A 16,767-nucleotide genomic window follows, 5' to 3' on the forward strand; every position below is an offset into this window, starting at 1 on the left:
TCATGGAGTGCTTGGATATTTGATATTTGCGATGTGGATTAAGAGGGTTAAAAAAAACCCTCTAGGCACGAAAAGCTTCAAATTAAGAAAAACATTTAGAAAATTAGCATTAAGAAAATATATAAAGAATACAAATTCTATGCTTGGAATGAAAACCATCATACTAAGGATCGTGATTGGGAACCACTGGATTAGGGTATGTAGCCTCAAATTTCTCAAAATAATTTTCTCTGGTTGTTTTGAATTTTTAATATTGAAGGAAAAAGTGCATCTCTGTCTCGACCTGAAGGTTGGGTAATTTCAGAACCAGCTGCAGGAGACTGTTGCAATTAGTGCAATGAGCCTAATTCTGCCCTGCTTGAATTTGTTGGGTTTTTTTGGGGGGGGATTTCCAATATAGGCTATTTCTACAGAAATAGGTCTCTGTTGGTTGTTTATCCCATATAGTGTACTCGAGTTTACTGAGTGGACTCCATGCTTCACACCCATATTGAGCGATAGGCAAGATCACACTGTCAAATATCTAATGGGAATTTTAATTCCATACAGGAAAAGTCATGGAAAGACTAATTGGACTAATTTGAATATTAAAGACACACTGAACAGAAGTTAGAACAGCACTAGCTTCCGCGATGTGATGTACAGGTGAGTGAAATGGCTCTTTCAGGGGGAATTTTTGGAGGGTGGGGAGTCAATCTGACTGCCGTTAAATGAGGAGGGGGAAACAGAGCTGTAGCCTATGGCTTTGGGGGGGAAAAATATGCCCCATTGCATGAAAGGACATTGATTGGAGGGGAACAGAAAATTAATATTAATTTCATCTAAATACATGCACGCTGGTACACTATGACGCCAAATCTTGTGAAATCTTGTTTTCCAGAAACGTTAGTGTGAAAATACACAAGTATTACAGCGTTATAATGTTTTTGGAATATATTCTTCAAGACAGTTTGTATGGTCATGAAGAATTGACTAAATTGAGGAAAAAGTGAATTTTGTCTGTAATGGCCTTTCTAGTGTTAAACTGCCAGCTGTTTGTAACCATCTCTTGAACAATGGGCACGTTTATTCTTAATATGTTCATGGCTGATCTATGAACTCCATGTGCATTTTTTCAGTCAGTTTTCAAGTTAAATTATAGTTTTATGTGTGTCCCAATTTCTGACATTTTCACACTTTTTCAATTCGTGGTAACTGAAATAAAAATTTTGAATTCTGATTACATAAATCTTTTTAAAAAAATGTTTTACTCCCTGTAACACTGTGGTCCTCTCAGCTTGAATTAACACTGCATGCAAGGCCAAATTTACATCGCAGATTTTACTCTGGAAACCCCGCAGAAAACCCCCAAAAAGTCTACTTATCACAAACGGAAAACTCAAAAACACTCAAGGCAGGTAAACCTCATGGACCAGACAAATTACATGCACCTAGCTGCACCGGCAGTCTCGGAGCTTGCACAATTCTACTCACGCTGTGAACCAAGCAAAAAAATCCCCAAAATCTGGAAGATAGCCAAGATAGTAGCCATCCTCAAGCCACAAAAGCCTGCAGAAGCACCAAACAGCTACAGACCCATCAGTCTCCTGTGCATTTTTAGATGAGAGCCTCATCTACAACAGAATATATCACATTGTAGACAGCCAGCTACTACATGAACAAGCCGGCTTCAGATCCGGATGCTCCACGGTGAACCAAGTGGCCCTCCTCACTGAGGACATCGAAACGAAGCAAGAGCATGGTGTGCATGATCATGCAGATGGTCACCGGACACAGCTTCACTCTTCATATTAGAAAAGAGTTATCCAAACACCGCTTCCTGAGGAATGGTGTCCCCCAGGATCTATCCTTGCCCGCCTGCTCTCCAACCTGCTACTCAACAGCTGAATACTGTGCACCCGTCTGGTCCAGGAGTGTCCACACCAAGCTAGGGGACACAGCGCAGTCAGGTCAACACCAACAGTACAGTTGCCAATACATTACATTACATTAATGGCATTTGGCAGACGCTCTTATCAAGAGCAACGTACAACAAAGTGCATACCCATAACCAGGGATAAGTGCGCTGAAAGACCCTAGAGGGAAGTACAATTTCAACTGCTACCTGTACAACAAAGATAAGGACCAGGGCCTATTTGAATTTATTTATTTATTTAAAATTTTAAACAAAGAAATAAACAAACAAACAAACAACAAAGCAAAAGTGACCTTAGCTTAGCAAGCTTACCTAGCCAACTAAAAATACCCATACACAAAGTAAATCACAGAAAGACAACAATTAAGGTTCACAGGGAGGTAGGGAGGGACGGGAAGAGGTGCTGCTTGAAGAGGTGCGTCTTCAGTTTGCACTTGAAGGTGGGGAGAGATTCTACAGTTCTGACCTCAACGGGGAGTTCATTCCACCACCGTGGAGTCAGAACAGACAGTAGTCGTGAGCGTGAGGTGGAGGTTCGGAGAGGGGGAGATGCCAAGTGGCCTGTGGAGGCTGAACGAAGAGGTCTGGCAGGGGTGTAGGGTCTGATGATTTTTTGTAGGTAAGCTGGGGAAGACCCCTTAACTGCTTGGAAGGCTAGCACCAATGTTTTGAATTTGATGCGAGCCATGACAGGCAGCCAGTGGAGGGAAGTAAGCAGGGGGGTGACGTGTGAGTATTTGGGAAGGTTGAAGACCAGACGAGCTGCTGCATTCTGGATAAGTTGGAGGGGTCTGATGGCGGACGCTGGGAGGCCAGCCAAGAGGGAATTGCAGTAGTCTAGGCGGGACAGAACCAATGCTTGGACCAGGAGCTATCCTATCCGGCATCACACCACCAGACATTTGAAGATGAAAACGACTCCACCACTCAGCCAAAACTTCAACACACCTGTTAGACTATATCACAACCTCCAGCAAAGAACGTCCCAACAGCCGACTCAAATCCTGATACCCACTCTCCAAATTGCTGCACAAGCTACAACATGAAGCTGGTAACACCTCCCCAGAGACCTGGTTACAAGATAGATGGACCAGTCGCTGGCAACTAACGGACTGCCAACTGCATCAGTACATCCCCACGCCAACCGATAAACCACCTGGGCATGAAGAGTGCAATGGGTTCAACTGAACCACACTGTAGTCCAGCTGGTATAAGGCATTCCTGCACCGCATCGGCCTCTCAGATACCAACCTCTGCCAGTGTGGTGAAGTACAGGTGTCAGCATATGTACCGCAATGTGGATTCATTGGAATGTGTGCAACAGTTGAAAATGACCTGACAATGATTAAAAATTGGCTTTCTAATGCTCCTTGTCTGCATAAGTGATTGTTCATACGGATGTCAGTAAAAACACAAGAAAAAAGATGTGAAACACTAGCCTAGGGAGGTGAAAAAACAAAGTGGAAATCCGTAGCCTACTCTTGATAGTTTTGCAAAATGAAGATAAAAATACCCCTTAATAGGCATAAAAGCTTTAACCCTATGCAAATGTATTACAATCCTAAAATCCAGACCAAATCAAGAAATTTGTTTTCCACAATAATCCAAATATTATAGGCGTATATATATTAGAAAAATTCACAAAGGAAAGGCAACACAACTAAAAAAATGTAAACATGAAACATTCAGAAATTAGTTTTTTTAAATCCTAAATTATGTTCGTATATGAGAAAAGAATGCTTTTCATAAAATTCAGGGCGCATTTAAAAAGCAAATTGATACGGCTTGATTGATAAGCAACACGTCACACAATAACAACATCACGCAAAGTGCTGTATCTGGCTGTATGTTCAGTTACCATTCACATGTGCTGCTGATGGCTATCACTTCTTTGTGTAATAAATTATATGGTTTACTACTTACGGTTGTATATATTGCTGTGTCTTCATTCTTGTTATAGTTGGTGTTCTCATTGATAATTTAGTTTATTTGAATCTTTGCTTTAAATTTCTTTGCTGGCTAACAGTAGCATTGACAAGCCAGGGAACCCTTCTCACGGAACCGCTAGCTGTGACACATAATGTGCTGTGGTGTTAGCTTTTGGCTTTTGGCAAAATAATTATTTAGGTTGGAAAGCGGCATCGGAATTCAGTTTAAGAGAGAAAAGAGTCTGGATTAATGAGTCAAAATATCAAATCCCATCTTGAAGGTACAATAGAGGAATTGCTACAACAAATACGCTCAAACCACTGTTTATCCCACCCCTTCTCTGTCAACGTGCTGACGTTGAAACGCCATTGGCTGTGGCAATTAGAACCAATTTTCAACCAATGAGCTTTAATTTGTACAGCTATAGATGTTTTGGTACAGAGCGCAGGCCCGTCAACTGCATATTTTTTAAACCCAAATTTAAGGACTATAAACACAGGTAGAGGGTGAATCAACATGTCAATGAGCCTTTTTCAATGATAGGAAGGGATTTACAATGGTCTTGTAACAATATTTTAACACAAAAATCTTACCTATTGTACCTTTAAATCAGACGGTGACAGAGACGGTTATGTGATAAGTCCATTAATTTTTGCTTTGATCCCGGAAATCCATATATGGGCAGCAGTTTTGCTTCCGAGGCCTATATAGGCTACATTGAAGTACACGTCAAAAATAGAAAACTTGACCAAATTCTTCCGATTGTTGGAGATGAATGCAACGCAACGCGATTTCAGTGGAGGATTCACCCTTAAGGAGATTAAATGATACATTCAATTTATAAAAACCTGTTTTAGCACTATGCAGAGGTGGAATCGTCCCTAATTTTCCTTGATTATTAATACAACCATTAATTCACAAAATACTCCATATCAGATACAGTAAGATCTCCCAATTGGGCAGTTTATGTAGAAACCCAATTCATTTTTATTTGCATTACTGACTTTGTATGACGCATCCACCCAGCTTGAAGCCCACGCTCACAGGCAGGAGGAAGCCAAAAGTGCAAGTCCTACCTCTGCAAACTTGCAAGGTGAGATATTTAAAGACTCAGTATGTACACCCCCCTTGATTATGCAGATTCCTTACCTTTTGTACAATGTTTTCAAAACTGTACAGCTTCACCTTAGAACTGTGAGAAACTGCCAGGACCCCTTGAGACAGAATCACATCCACAACAGTGCTCCCAAACACCTATAAATTCACACAGCAAAGCATTATCAAGCATTGTTTTATACCAGCACCTAAAGAGATCTAGAGTATCACTTTAGCCAGTGAAAGCACACCTACCCTTCTGCTGATTTCCAGAACACCCACAAGCTCCATTGGTACAACCTTAAACACTGCCAGGTATAGAAGAGTGCTCTGATCAACACCTGCCTTTGAGAACAAAGAAAACAAATATACAGTCATTATTTATTCTACTTATCATTTGCTATTGGCTCACATAGTTCTGACCAGGCGCATTAAAAACAAGTGAAAAGCCAGAAGGCCAGCGAAAGCCCACTGCACAATGGTGTGGTGTGGCCATTGTGCTAAAATGAGGAAGTTTTCCTCAAGCAACAGAGGTGGCTTAAAGGCCAACATGCATAGTTTTCCTGTTCTTAAGCTTTTATTTTTTGTGTTCCACAGTAATTCAAGTAAAATAATTTAAATGTTGGTCTAAGTATTTTAGAGTCAAGTGCTATTGTCCAGAGCTGTTCGTAAAATAATTTCCCATGTGACATGACTTATGTTTTGCATACTTATTGGATGATGTTGTTATATATATATCCTTGTTATATATATCCTCTGAGCCCACGTAATCAGCCACTTGAAGACCGAGCCAAAAGCCTTTAGACACCTTCAGGAACCCTGTTATTTTTCTAAATTAGTCGTATTTTACTGTCCAAAAACTCATTGGCTAGGAGAGGACATTGGCTAGCTAACTTACAGGATTCAGTGGATCCTCCAAAAAAGGCTTCACATTTGCCACGATCAAAACGACAGTCTCACTTGTTCAGTTTAACATTAGCTAGCTAATAGTAGCCTAGCTGAAAAACTGTATGGCAACTAAAAAAAATCAACCTTACAATTTCTATAACTTGTTGAAGATGGGGGCCACCCCATCAGTTTTAGTTGAATGAATATTGCACTTTTCTCAAAGAAACATGATTTTCATGCAATTAAAAGGGAAACACATTTACGGTAATGAATGTGATAGGAATTTTAAGGTAATGTAATTTCCTTTTATTAAAAATACTGTTATTGGTACTCTTTATTGGCCGATACTGTTATTAAGTATCCGGTATCAGCCATGAAGAAATGCTATTGGTGCACCCCTACATTGAAATGTTTTACGAGTTTGCATGTATGAAGCCTGAAAATAATTAAAAACTGGAAATGAGCAGTAATGAGCATAATAACCTGCTGCGTATCAACAAAAAATGTGCTAAATGAAGTTAATCTCTTACACAACTCGTTAGACAGTGGTGCAAGAGAGTGAACAGATTGTTATGAGGTCTCTTACGGGTTGTTTATACTGAGTGGTAAACAAATACAGGATGAGTGATGGAGGCTCGATGACTAGACTAGGTATATGGTACATGCAAATAAAATGCTGGCACAAACATCCATGAATTAGCTGAGGTAAAGTTCCAAGAATCAGCTTTCAATGTTGTTCATACATTCTGCTAGAACAAAATCCTAGGGGAAGCACTAAAATCACTACTGTATTCTGAATACCCCTTACCTGTCTTGCCAGGGGTGTCTGTTTATTCTGGATAGATTTGATGTAAAATGTTTCCTGAGAGACATCCCATCCAAGATACCTGTTAAAAACATCTGTTTAAAGCCCAAGTACCCAATAGTTCTGTTTTAAACAAATAATCTTCAGTGGGAATTCAAGGGTTCGAAGCTATTTGCTTGCTTTGCCATGCTTGAACAGATAAGATTTGTTGTTGAGATGAATAAAGGTTGAAATGAACACTGGCACCCTGTAGAACAGTATTAGAAAACACTTTCAACTTTTAACCATAAACTCATTGACTATGTGCTGTATTACTCTATCAAACAGTTAGGATACTTCCATGAAAAATATCTCACACCATTCTAGAAAAATGACAGTTCACTAGTTGTCAACATTGGTACACCCTGACTGCAAAAATGATATAGCTAAATTGAATACAAGACAAATTACCTGAATTTATGATGTGGAGAGAGAAAGACTTTCTGCATTTGTTCTCCACTCTTTATTGAGAAGCGATATAGCCAGTTATTGGCAGCCAGTGCAAGCAGACAGGGGTTTTGGTCAGAAGGTTTAGGCAGTGATTCACTCTAGAGACAAACACAATACAGAGATATAGAGATATAAAGAGCGACTTATTAGGTAGACCTGGACACCCGCTTGTTGATGCAAATGTTGAATCAGCAATCATGTGGCAGCAACGAAACACATGAAAGCATGTAGATATGGTCAAGAGATTCAGCTGTTCAGACCAAATGTCAGAATGGGGAAGAAAGTCACTTTGACCGTGAAATGATTGTTGGTGCCAGACAGGGTGGTTTGAATATCTCAGAAACTGCTGATCACCCGGGATTTTCACACACAACAGTCTCTAGAGTTTGCAGAGAAAACTGAATTTTTTTTACAAAATCCACTAAGCAGCAGTTCTGTAGGTGAAAAACAAGAGCAAAGTAGGAGGAGAAGGGCCAGACTGGTTCAAGCTGACAGGAAGGTGACAGTAACGCAAATAACCACACAATAAGAGTGGTATGCAGCATCTCTAAACACAGGACACATCTAACCACTTAAGTGGATAGGCTACAGCAGCATTAGTAAAAAAAGTCTAGTTAAGTCTAAATATAAACATGAGTGTTATGATCTTCTTTTTTTTAAACTTCCTATAAACATCCTGGCTCCTTGGTATGGTTTCTGGTACAACAGTACAGCCACCCAGGGGGGTTAGGTGTCTTGCTCAGGGACACTTCAACACAGCCCGGGCAGGGATCGAACTGGCAACCCTCCGACTGCCAGACGACTGCTCTTACTGCCTGTGCCATGTCGCCCCCTATTTGTCACATACTTGTAGGCTGAATAGTGGGAGGGAATAGTTATGACAGTGTTTCCGCTACATTGAAATAGTAGTGGCAGCCCGTCGCTACCAGATTTTCACTGCCACTGCAAGCAACTGCATAAAATGATTAAATTGCTCAGGCAAGCGCATGGTGGCACATTCCCCAATGAGCAGCCTATCCAAAGTTATAGTATGCAGTTTCACCAGGCTGTGACACAGCCACCATTAGTTTTCAATGGGAGGAGGCAATGGGTCGCTTCTGCAAGCCGTGTTGGAATTTCTGATGGGGCAGGGCCGCAGGGGGAGATGGCCCAAGTTCCCCGCCTACCGAGAGCAGGAGATTAACGAAAACCAATGACACGGTCCCAGCACCATTCCTTTTCAATCACATGCACTGATCTGTCCATTTCTCAAATCTCCGCCTGTCTGCGTTCCATTTCTGACCAATAAGGACCGTGCAGATTCTTACCAGTGAAATATGGCAATGCAGCTTTTATGCGCATCACAAGAGATTCTGATGACAGCGACACTATTGAAGAACCCTGTGGAATATTGTATAATTCCCACGGTAAAATAATCCATTCAATTAAACCGTTAAAGTTTGAAATGGAACGCTAACTAACGTTCGTTGGATAGAATACGATCATTACATTACATTAATGGCATTTGGCAGACGGTCTTATCCAGAGCGACGTACAACAAAGTGCATCAAAGATGTTTTCCATCTTTGAGCGTATTCTATCCAGACATGGAAACTAAGGTTAAATTAATGTATAATTAGGCCCCAACTGCAGAGGTGTTACTAGGATGTCATCTTTGGGTGGGAATTTGGATAATTTGGGTGGGCAACAAGAATAGGGAGACAAAGGCAGAGTTTAATTTTGAGAATGGGAGGAGGGCGGAGACACACAAAAGGAATACAATTACAACATCCAATTTTTGTAAGGGGGTCCAGGGCCATTACCCTGTGAAAAAGAAAAAAATGCAGAAATTTCTAGTTTTTTCTCCTAGTTTGGTTGCCAATTGTACCCAGTCTACACCAATTACCCATGTTATCTAGGATACACCGCATGCATACGACCACATTCTACAAGCCGCATCGTCTCCAACCATGACTGTAGAGGCGATTGGGGCACAGTTGCTGTATGTGGCAATGCTGTTACCTAGCTAGATGGCTAGCCCAGTCAAGTCAAGAAATCTGTATATTAATACCATGAGTAGTATACGCATTGTTTTCATAGCCTGATAGTAACATTAGTAGCGGTAGGCTATGTAAGCTGTGCCACGGATAACCATGCCTCTGTACAGGGCTTTTTAGTCTGATATGTTACAACATGACAGGAACAGGCCAGTCAGCCCAGCAATGATTGCCTTTTCCTACCACTAAAGTGTACCTACTGCTTAGTTTGCCAAAAAGCAAAATAGTATCTAGCATCTACCTCCACTACATTTGTAGTCACACCCTCTGTGTGAAAAATACTTCCTAATGTCTGTGCAGAATCTATCCTTTGCTAATTTGCTAATGCCCCCTCATTCTGCCAACTGAACTCACCCAGAAGAATCGCCTGTAGTTCATTTTGTTAATCCCTTTAATTAATTTAAAAGCCTCAATTAAATCCCCCAAAGTCTCCTTTTACTAAACTTGAAGAGATTAAACATCTTAAAGGTACAACAGGTAATTTCGCTCAAGAGAGGAATTGCTACAACAAGCACCCTCAATGCACAACACGGATCCTTTCCAGTCTATGAATATGAATATAATGCGTAATATAAAGCATTATTATACAGTTCCGTGTTCTCATGCATTTTGGAAAGCTGACAGTGGCAAACGCGACAAAGTATGCCGTCTTTACTGTTCTAGTAAAACAATGTTTTATCATAAATACATACATATAAAATAAAATGATACAGCCAAATAAGCAAGCGTATATAATAAGTAAACGTATTTGGCTACATTACATTACATTATTGGCATTTGGCAGACGCTCTTATCCAGAGCGATGTACAGTTGATTAGCAGGAGCCAATCCTCTCCTGGAGAAATGCAGGGTTAAGGGACCAACAGCTGTGCGAATCTTATTGTGGCTACAATTCACCACCGGATTCAAACCACCAGACCTTGCCTGTCCCAGTCATTTACCTTAACCACTATCCTACAGGCCGGCTATGTAACTATCTCATATATAAGATATGATAGTCTACCACAAACGATGAAACTGTAACTTACAGTTTGAGGCAAATCAGAGTTTAGCTAAACAGGCATGATTGAACATGTAAAGAGATAACAGTAATGTGTAGGTGCCCAGATTGCACTCCAGACAAGCGATCACTGCGAATACTACATACCTAGTTATAAAACGATACCAGTTTGTTATCAGGAGCATGAAGCATATTAGTTATTAGTTAGCTTGCCGAATTTACAAATATCCACCTGAGGCACAACGCTTCTGCAAGTATGCTCGCAATGCTTGCTACTATGGTCGTAAATTTGTCGAGCTAACTATGGCTAATTTGCTTGTTGCTACCGATTGCGAACTGGTGTTGTTTTATAACTAGATATGTAGTCTTTGCTTGCATAATAAGCAATAGTATACAGTTATCGCTTTTCTGGAGTGCAATTTGGGAAGCAACATGCAAACAATCCAAATAAGCCTCCATGCCATTGGCTGTGGCAATTAGAACCAATTTTCAACCAATCAGCTAGAATTATTGTACAGTTGGACAATGTTTTGGTACAGAGTGACAGCCTGTCAACTGTATATTTGAAACCCAAATTTAAGGACTAAAAACACAGGCAGAGTCAACATGTCAGCGAGCCTTTTTCAACGATAGGAAGGGATTTACAATGTTGTAACAATGGTCTTGTAACAATGTTTTAACACAAAAATCTTACCAATTGTACCTAAGTCTTTCCCATTCGCTTTATCTTTTATACATGAATCAATCTGGTTGCCCTTCTTAGAACCTTTTCCAGCGCGTCTATATCCTTCTTGTAATACAGTCCCCCAGAACTGCAAACAATACTCTAAGAGAGTGGTCTGACAAGGGTATTGTATACGGTCGATTTATACTCAGTACTCTTGGCTTTACTCTTGAAATGCCTCCTGTAATTCTGAGTGTCCTAATTTTGTTAATGAGTTTGTCATGCAGTACCATATTTTTCTTTATTTTATTTATTCATTAATCAACATTTTCACACATCAATTAGCTAGCTAATGAGCTAATTTTCATTTGTAGTCCCTAACCTGTATGTCTTTGGACTGTGGGAGGAAACCGGAATACCCGGAGGAAACCTATGTAGACACGGGGAGAACATGCAAACTCCACACAGAAAGGCTAACAGCAAAACACTTGGTAGCTTCCTCAACGAATGCCTAAATGTTTGTCAGGCATGACCGACCCTTGCAAAAAACCATGTTGGCTGTCCCTTGGAATGTTACTATTTTCAATAAATAATTCCCATTTCACTGTATATAACCCACTGTGAGCATACTTTAAAAGCTATCTTTATTGTTCTGTTGTGTCAAGCTAGATGGGTATGATATGATACCCACTTATAGGTATGATATGAATCTTCCTCATAGGTATGATATACTATACTATAAGAAAAATCTTCAAAAGTGCTGAAGATTCATGATTTCAGAGTGTGCCATTCTCAAATTTCACAGAAAAGTAGGCTCCATGGTGTTCCACTATGAGGAATATTTCATTGCAGAGATTAGAATACCTTCCCGTTTTTCACTATTTGTACAAATACTGTGCCTTAATAAAGCTGCCTTAATAACTAAAATCATGACACTTGGCGACATTGGCTCTGGCCGTCTGGCAGCTCCGGAGGGTTCCTGGTTCGATCCCGCCCTGGGTGTGTCGAAGTTAAGTGTCCCTGACACTTAACCCCCAAAAGCTCCTGACGAGCTGGTTGGTACCTGGCATAGCAGCCAATCGCCTGGTTTGTGAAGTTGGTATGTGAGTGTATGTGTGAATGGGTGAATGAGATTGTATAGTGCTCTATAAATGCCAACCATTTACTTTTTAATAAGAATGATCTTTTCTGATCTACACAACATACTCCACATGGTCAAAGCTAAATTTGCTTAATTAAAGGCATTTTTAAAAGACAAATTATGAAAAATGATTGAGGTCATAACTGAACAAAAATGCTAAGTCATTGAGGGGAGTCAATATTTTGCAAAACACAAAGTAAAAATGGGAACATGTCAACAAGAGTTTACTTACTAGCGGACATTGAAACAATAACGCATCTTCCAACTTCTCTGCTTTGGTGCATTTCGGTAATTCATAGAGGAATTGCGGCATAGAAGGAATACTAGGAAAAAGGGAAAAAGGCATTTGTGGTGTGAAATTTGGTCAGAATTAATGGTCTCCTCAATGCTGAGAAGTACAGGCAGATACTTATCCATCATGCAATACCATCACAGAGGCATCTGATTGGCCCCAAATGTATTCTGCAGAAGGACAATGACCCCAAACATACAGCCAATGTCATTAAGAACTATCTCCAGTGTAATGAAGAACAAGGAGTCCTGGAAGTGATAGTATGCCCCCACAGAGCCCTGATCTCAACATCATTGCGTCTGATTACATGAAGAGACAGAAGCATTTGAGGCTGTCTAAATCCACAGAATAACTGTGGCTAGTTCTCCAAGATGTTTGGAACAACCTACCAGTCGAGTTCGTTCAAAAACTGTGTGCAAGTATACCTAGAAGAATTGATGCTGTTTTGAAGGCAAAGGGTGGTCACACCAAATATTGATTTGATTTAGATTTTTCTTCTGTTTGTTCACTTCTTCTGTTCATGCATTTTGTTAATTTGTTTGTCAATTGATAAAAATAAACTATTAACATTTCTATTTTTTAAAGCATTGTTATTTTACAGCAATATTTTTACTCTGAATTTGACATCCAGATCGTGAAAACATTTCTTGAGTAAAATCAGATTTAACTGAATACATTAGCTTGTAGCTGCTAAAGCAGCTGATGCGATTGTGTGACTGCATGGTAACAAGCTGGCTAAGCAGCAAACAGTGCACAACTCGGTACTACTTTCACTTTGACATTGCCTTTAAAAGCATAAAAACAAGCTATATATTTACTCTGAATTTGACAATAAGACAGAAATTATGAAAGCCTAAAACAGCCAAATTTTAAGAGCTAAAACATTGATTTATGTGAAATTGGCCATAGCAACTTCCGACTGTTTATGATAGAACGGGTCACATATGTGATCAAAGTACATTACCTACTGTAGCAAGTTCGGTAGTTTTCGAAGTAAATTCTTCCAGTCTCGTATGCGATTGGGGACTTTGAATGCCTTGTCCAGACCTTCGTGAAATTTGTGGTGTCCTATATGGAAAGACAGTAAATTCCGTTGTAATTATATAAACAAATTTTACCCTTGGAAGGAAAAAACCAGTGGCGGCCGGTCAAATAGGGCCGCATAGGATGCCGCTCCTTTGTTAGAGCGGAGACTACCAGTCGTTGGAACAGTTCGACAGCGATTCAAACGCTAGCAGCAGCCTGGAATATTGGAATCAGAAAAGTATTGGAACAGCAAGGTCAATTTTTTTGTTTTTGCTATACACTGAACACAATTAAGTAGGAAGTCAAAAAAGGTACATGAGATGAAAGATTGGAATTTCAGCTTTTATTTACTAGTATTTGTATCTAGATTTGTTAAACAAATTAGAACATATCACCTTTTGTATCAGACCACCCAATATTTTTAGGTCAGCAAAAATATTGAAACATGTGACTGACAGGCATTTTTTGTTGCCCAGATATGTACAGTTAGATTGATTGGTTAAACAATAAATAGTTTTGAATGTTTACTCTTGGGTTTTAGCCTTGGGTTTTGCCTGTGAAGACTGCATAAACCAACAAGATAGACCAACATGAAGACCAGAGAGCTGTCTTTGAAAGAAAAGAAAGACATTTGAAGCTTGGAAAAGGGGAAATCGGAAAATCAGAACCATTGCACAAGCATTTGGGATAGCTTATACAACGTGGAATGTCCTGAAAAAGAAAGAAACTAGGGTTGCTCACCAGGAACCGGGATCCCAAGATTCTAGGGACAATCTTCAGTCCCCTGAGTACTGGGAACGAGCAACAAGTCCCAGGTTTTTTTAATTTATTTATTTATTTTTTTACTTTTTTCACTGGAAATAGAACGATGTTGCATTAATAGTAGCCTAAACTAATAATAAATACTCAATATATTGTGTTATTTTCTTGTTTAGATAAACAGGAATACGGACTATATAGGCCTATAAAAAATCACATGCACAGTATCTACACAACCCGGTTATTGTGGCAAATCCGTTTAATATGCTCTCCAGAGCTATGCTGCTGAAGATGGCAGTTGGTCTACTTCTCCGTCTTACAGAGAACTGCGTCCAAACTAATTGGGAGGAACTTCATCATGCAGCAAGACAATTACCCAAAACATAAGGGAGAAAAAGTGGAAGGTTTTAGACTGGCCAAGTCAATGACCAGACCTTAACCCAATTCAGCATGCATTTCACCTCCTGAAGAGGAGATTGAATTAACCCCCCCCCCCATCCCCCCAAAAAAACTAAACAAACAACAACTGAAAGAGGCTGCAATAAAAGCATGGTAAAGCATCACAAAAGAAGAATGTAGCAGTTTGGTGAAGTTAATGGGTTGCAGGCTTAATGCAGTTATTGCAAGCAAGGGATATGCTACCGAAGTGTTATTTACTTTCATTTACTTACTCTCTGTTCCAATACTCTTGCACACCTAAAACTTTTGTGGTCTGATACCAAAAATGCTATGTTCTTTATAGTTAATAGGATTATATTTCCAATGGTCAGAAATATCTTCTTTTCCTTTAACTTTATATGTCATATCCCTGGTTCATGGTTCCCAGCCCACAGAAAAAGCATCAGTAGAAGGCATCAATAGCCTGCTTTTTAATGCTTTAAGGATCCATTTACTGTAAGGAGATGGCCTGATCGGTCAGCGTTTCCCCTCTAGTGACTCATCTGTGGATAGACTCCACGAAATAAAAATTTGGTGAATAACAGCATTTATTTAGAAAATAAATTTAAATTACACCATCAACAAAGTTAATGGCTTTACCCCAACTGCCCATATGCAGCACTTCATGCTGCCACCAATGACCTGCAAACCTTGTGGAAACACAGGATCAGGCAAACGTAGCCTAAATAGCACAAAAAGAAGAATTTGTCAGCAATCAGGAGGGGATAAAAAGATAGAGGCAAATTACATGGTTTACGTCAACCGAAATGTCCATTTAAGTTTATATCTTTGTGCAGAAGTAATAGCACACCACCTTCTGCTGTTAAAACTATATAGTGAAACCCAGTTAGCAGTCATCATTTGGTCATCAATATGGCTGAATATGATTGAAATCCATGGATAGAGGTTGAAGGTAAATACAGGGCTGTGTTCGGAATTGCTCACTCATTCACTCCCTCCCTATACACAACATAGGGAAATCTACATACAGCACTGGATAGGGATTCAGTGAAGAGATGATTTCAGACACTATGGATTATTAGCATGGTGCAACCCTTGTGTCAATAATAATAACAACAACAACAACAACAAATAAATAATAGTATGTTGTAAATGGCCACTGAAATAAACAAGTAAGTCACAGTTGACCCAACAAATACCTGAAGAACAATTTGTCGAAGAATTTTCATATTTCTTCTGAGCAACGTTCCAGCATCTTGAGAGAAAACGCCATTTCGTCTTGAGATAATGGACATAACGTTATTGACATTTTTTCTTGTTGGTCCCGACTTTACACGAGGGCAAACGAGGTCAACTGCCTTTTGTGGTGGGTGTTCTGATCGCGCTGATGAACTCGACTCCATTGCAAACTTAAAAACCCAACGTACTCATGCAAGTAGCCAACTAATCGCCTCAGCAGGTAGGCTAAGTGATATCGACATGTAGCTCGCTAGCTATTCAAGCGGACGTTATATTCCTAAATATATTTAACACAGCTCAGTTAAGTGGCCTGCAGATACGATTCAATTTCACTTTTACTAGCTAGTTAGCGAGACGAAGCTAATGGCAATAGCTCTCTGGGTGTCCTTTGCATTATTTAGCTTGTCAGTTAACTAACTTATTGGTTTTAACTAATGTTAGCGACATTAACAGCCTATATATTTTATACAGCCACCCAATAAAGTCAGTTAGTTAATGCTGAATCTCTAGTTAGCAAGATTGCGAGTGTAGGCAGTTAAACTTAGCTATAACCTGGCAAAACAATCTCTTCGCCAGCACTCTACCCGTTAAACCGTGATGATAAGCTTGTTTTCATTTTTTTACGTAAGTCCTTTAACGGTGCTCCTTAAACGCGACAAATAACAGAAAGGAAGAGTATATCTAAGCTCTTTCACATGGACAACAACCGCCTTCTTTTTCTTCTTCTTCTTGTGAATTTAAGGCAGACCATTCGTTAACATTCGTATTACTGCCATCCTCTGGTCAAAGCAATAGTATCAGTTCGTGTCTTTATTTTCTTCACTAAATCCGGGTGTACAGGCCACCTTCGTATAAAACCATCCATCCATCCATCCATTATCTTAACCCGCTTATCCTGATCAGGGTCGCAGGGGGGCTGGAGCCTATCCCAGCATACATTGGGCGAAAGGCAGGAATACACCCTGGACAGGTCGCCAGTCTATCGCAGGGCACACACACCATTCACTCACACCATTCACTCACACACACACTCACACACACACTCATACTCATACCTACGGACAATTTAGACTCTCCAATCAGCCTAACA

General features: G+C 39.9%; 1 protein-coding gene across 2 annotated transcripts in view; it reads right to left on the reverse strand.

Moving 5' to 3' along the window:
* dcaf17 (ddb1 and cul4 associated factor 17) overlaps positions 1-16,391 on the reverse strand; it is a 38,893-nt gene extending 22,502 nt beyond the window's left edge. For both annotated transcript variants that reach the window (XM_061235761.1, XM_061235760.1), the window contains exons 1-7: positions 15,638-16,391; positions 13,219-13,322; positions 12,195-12,285; positions 7,083-7,219; positions 6,636-6,714; positions 5,195-5,284; positions 4,994-5,098 (exon numbers count right to left, since the gene is read on the reverse strand). In XM_061235761.1, the coding sequence (XP_061091745.1) occupies positions 4,994-5,098; positions 5,195-5,284; positions 6,636-6,714; positions 7,083-7,219; positions 12,195-12,285; positions 13,219-13,322; positions 15,638-15,841 (810 nt within the window). In that variant the 5' untranslated portion in view covers positions 15,842-16,391. The remainder of the gene's footprint in view (positions 1-4,993; positions 5,099-5,194; positions 5,285-6,635; positions 6,715-7,082; positions 7,220-12,194; positions 12,286-13,218; positions 13,323-15,637) is intronic.
* Positions 16,392-16,767: the final 376 nt, after the last annotated feature.

Source organism: Conger conger, chromosome 3 (genome assembly GCF_963514075.1).
Source record: "Conger conger chromosome 3, fConCon1.1, whole genome shotgun sequence".
NCBI lineage: Eukaryota > Metazoa > Chordata > Actinopteri > Anguilliformes > Congridae > Conger > Conger conger.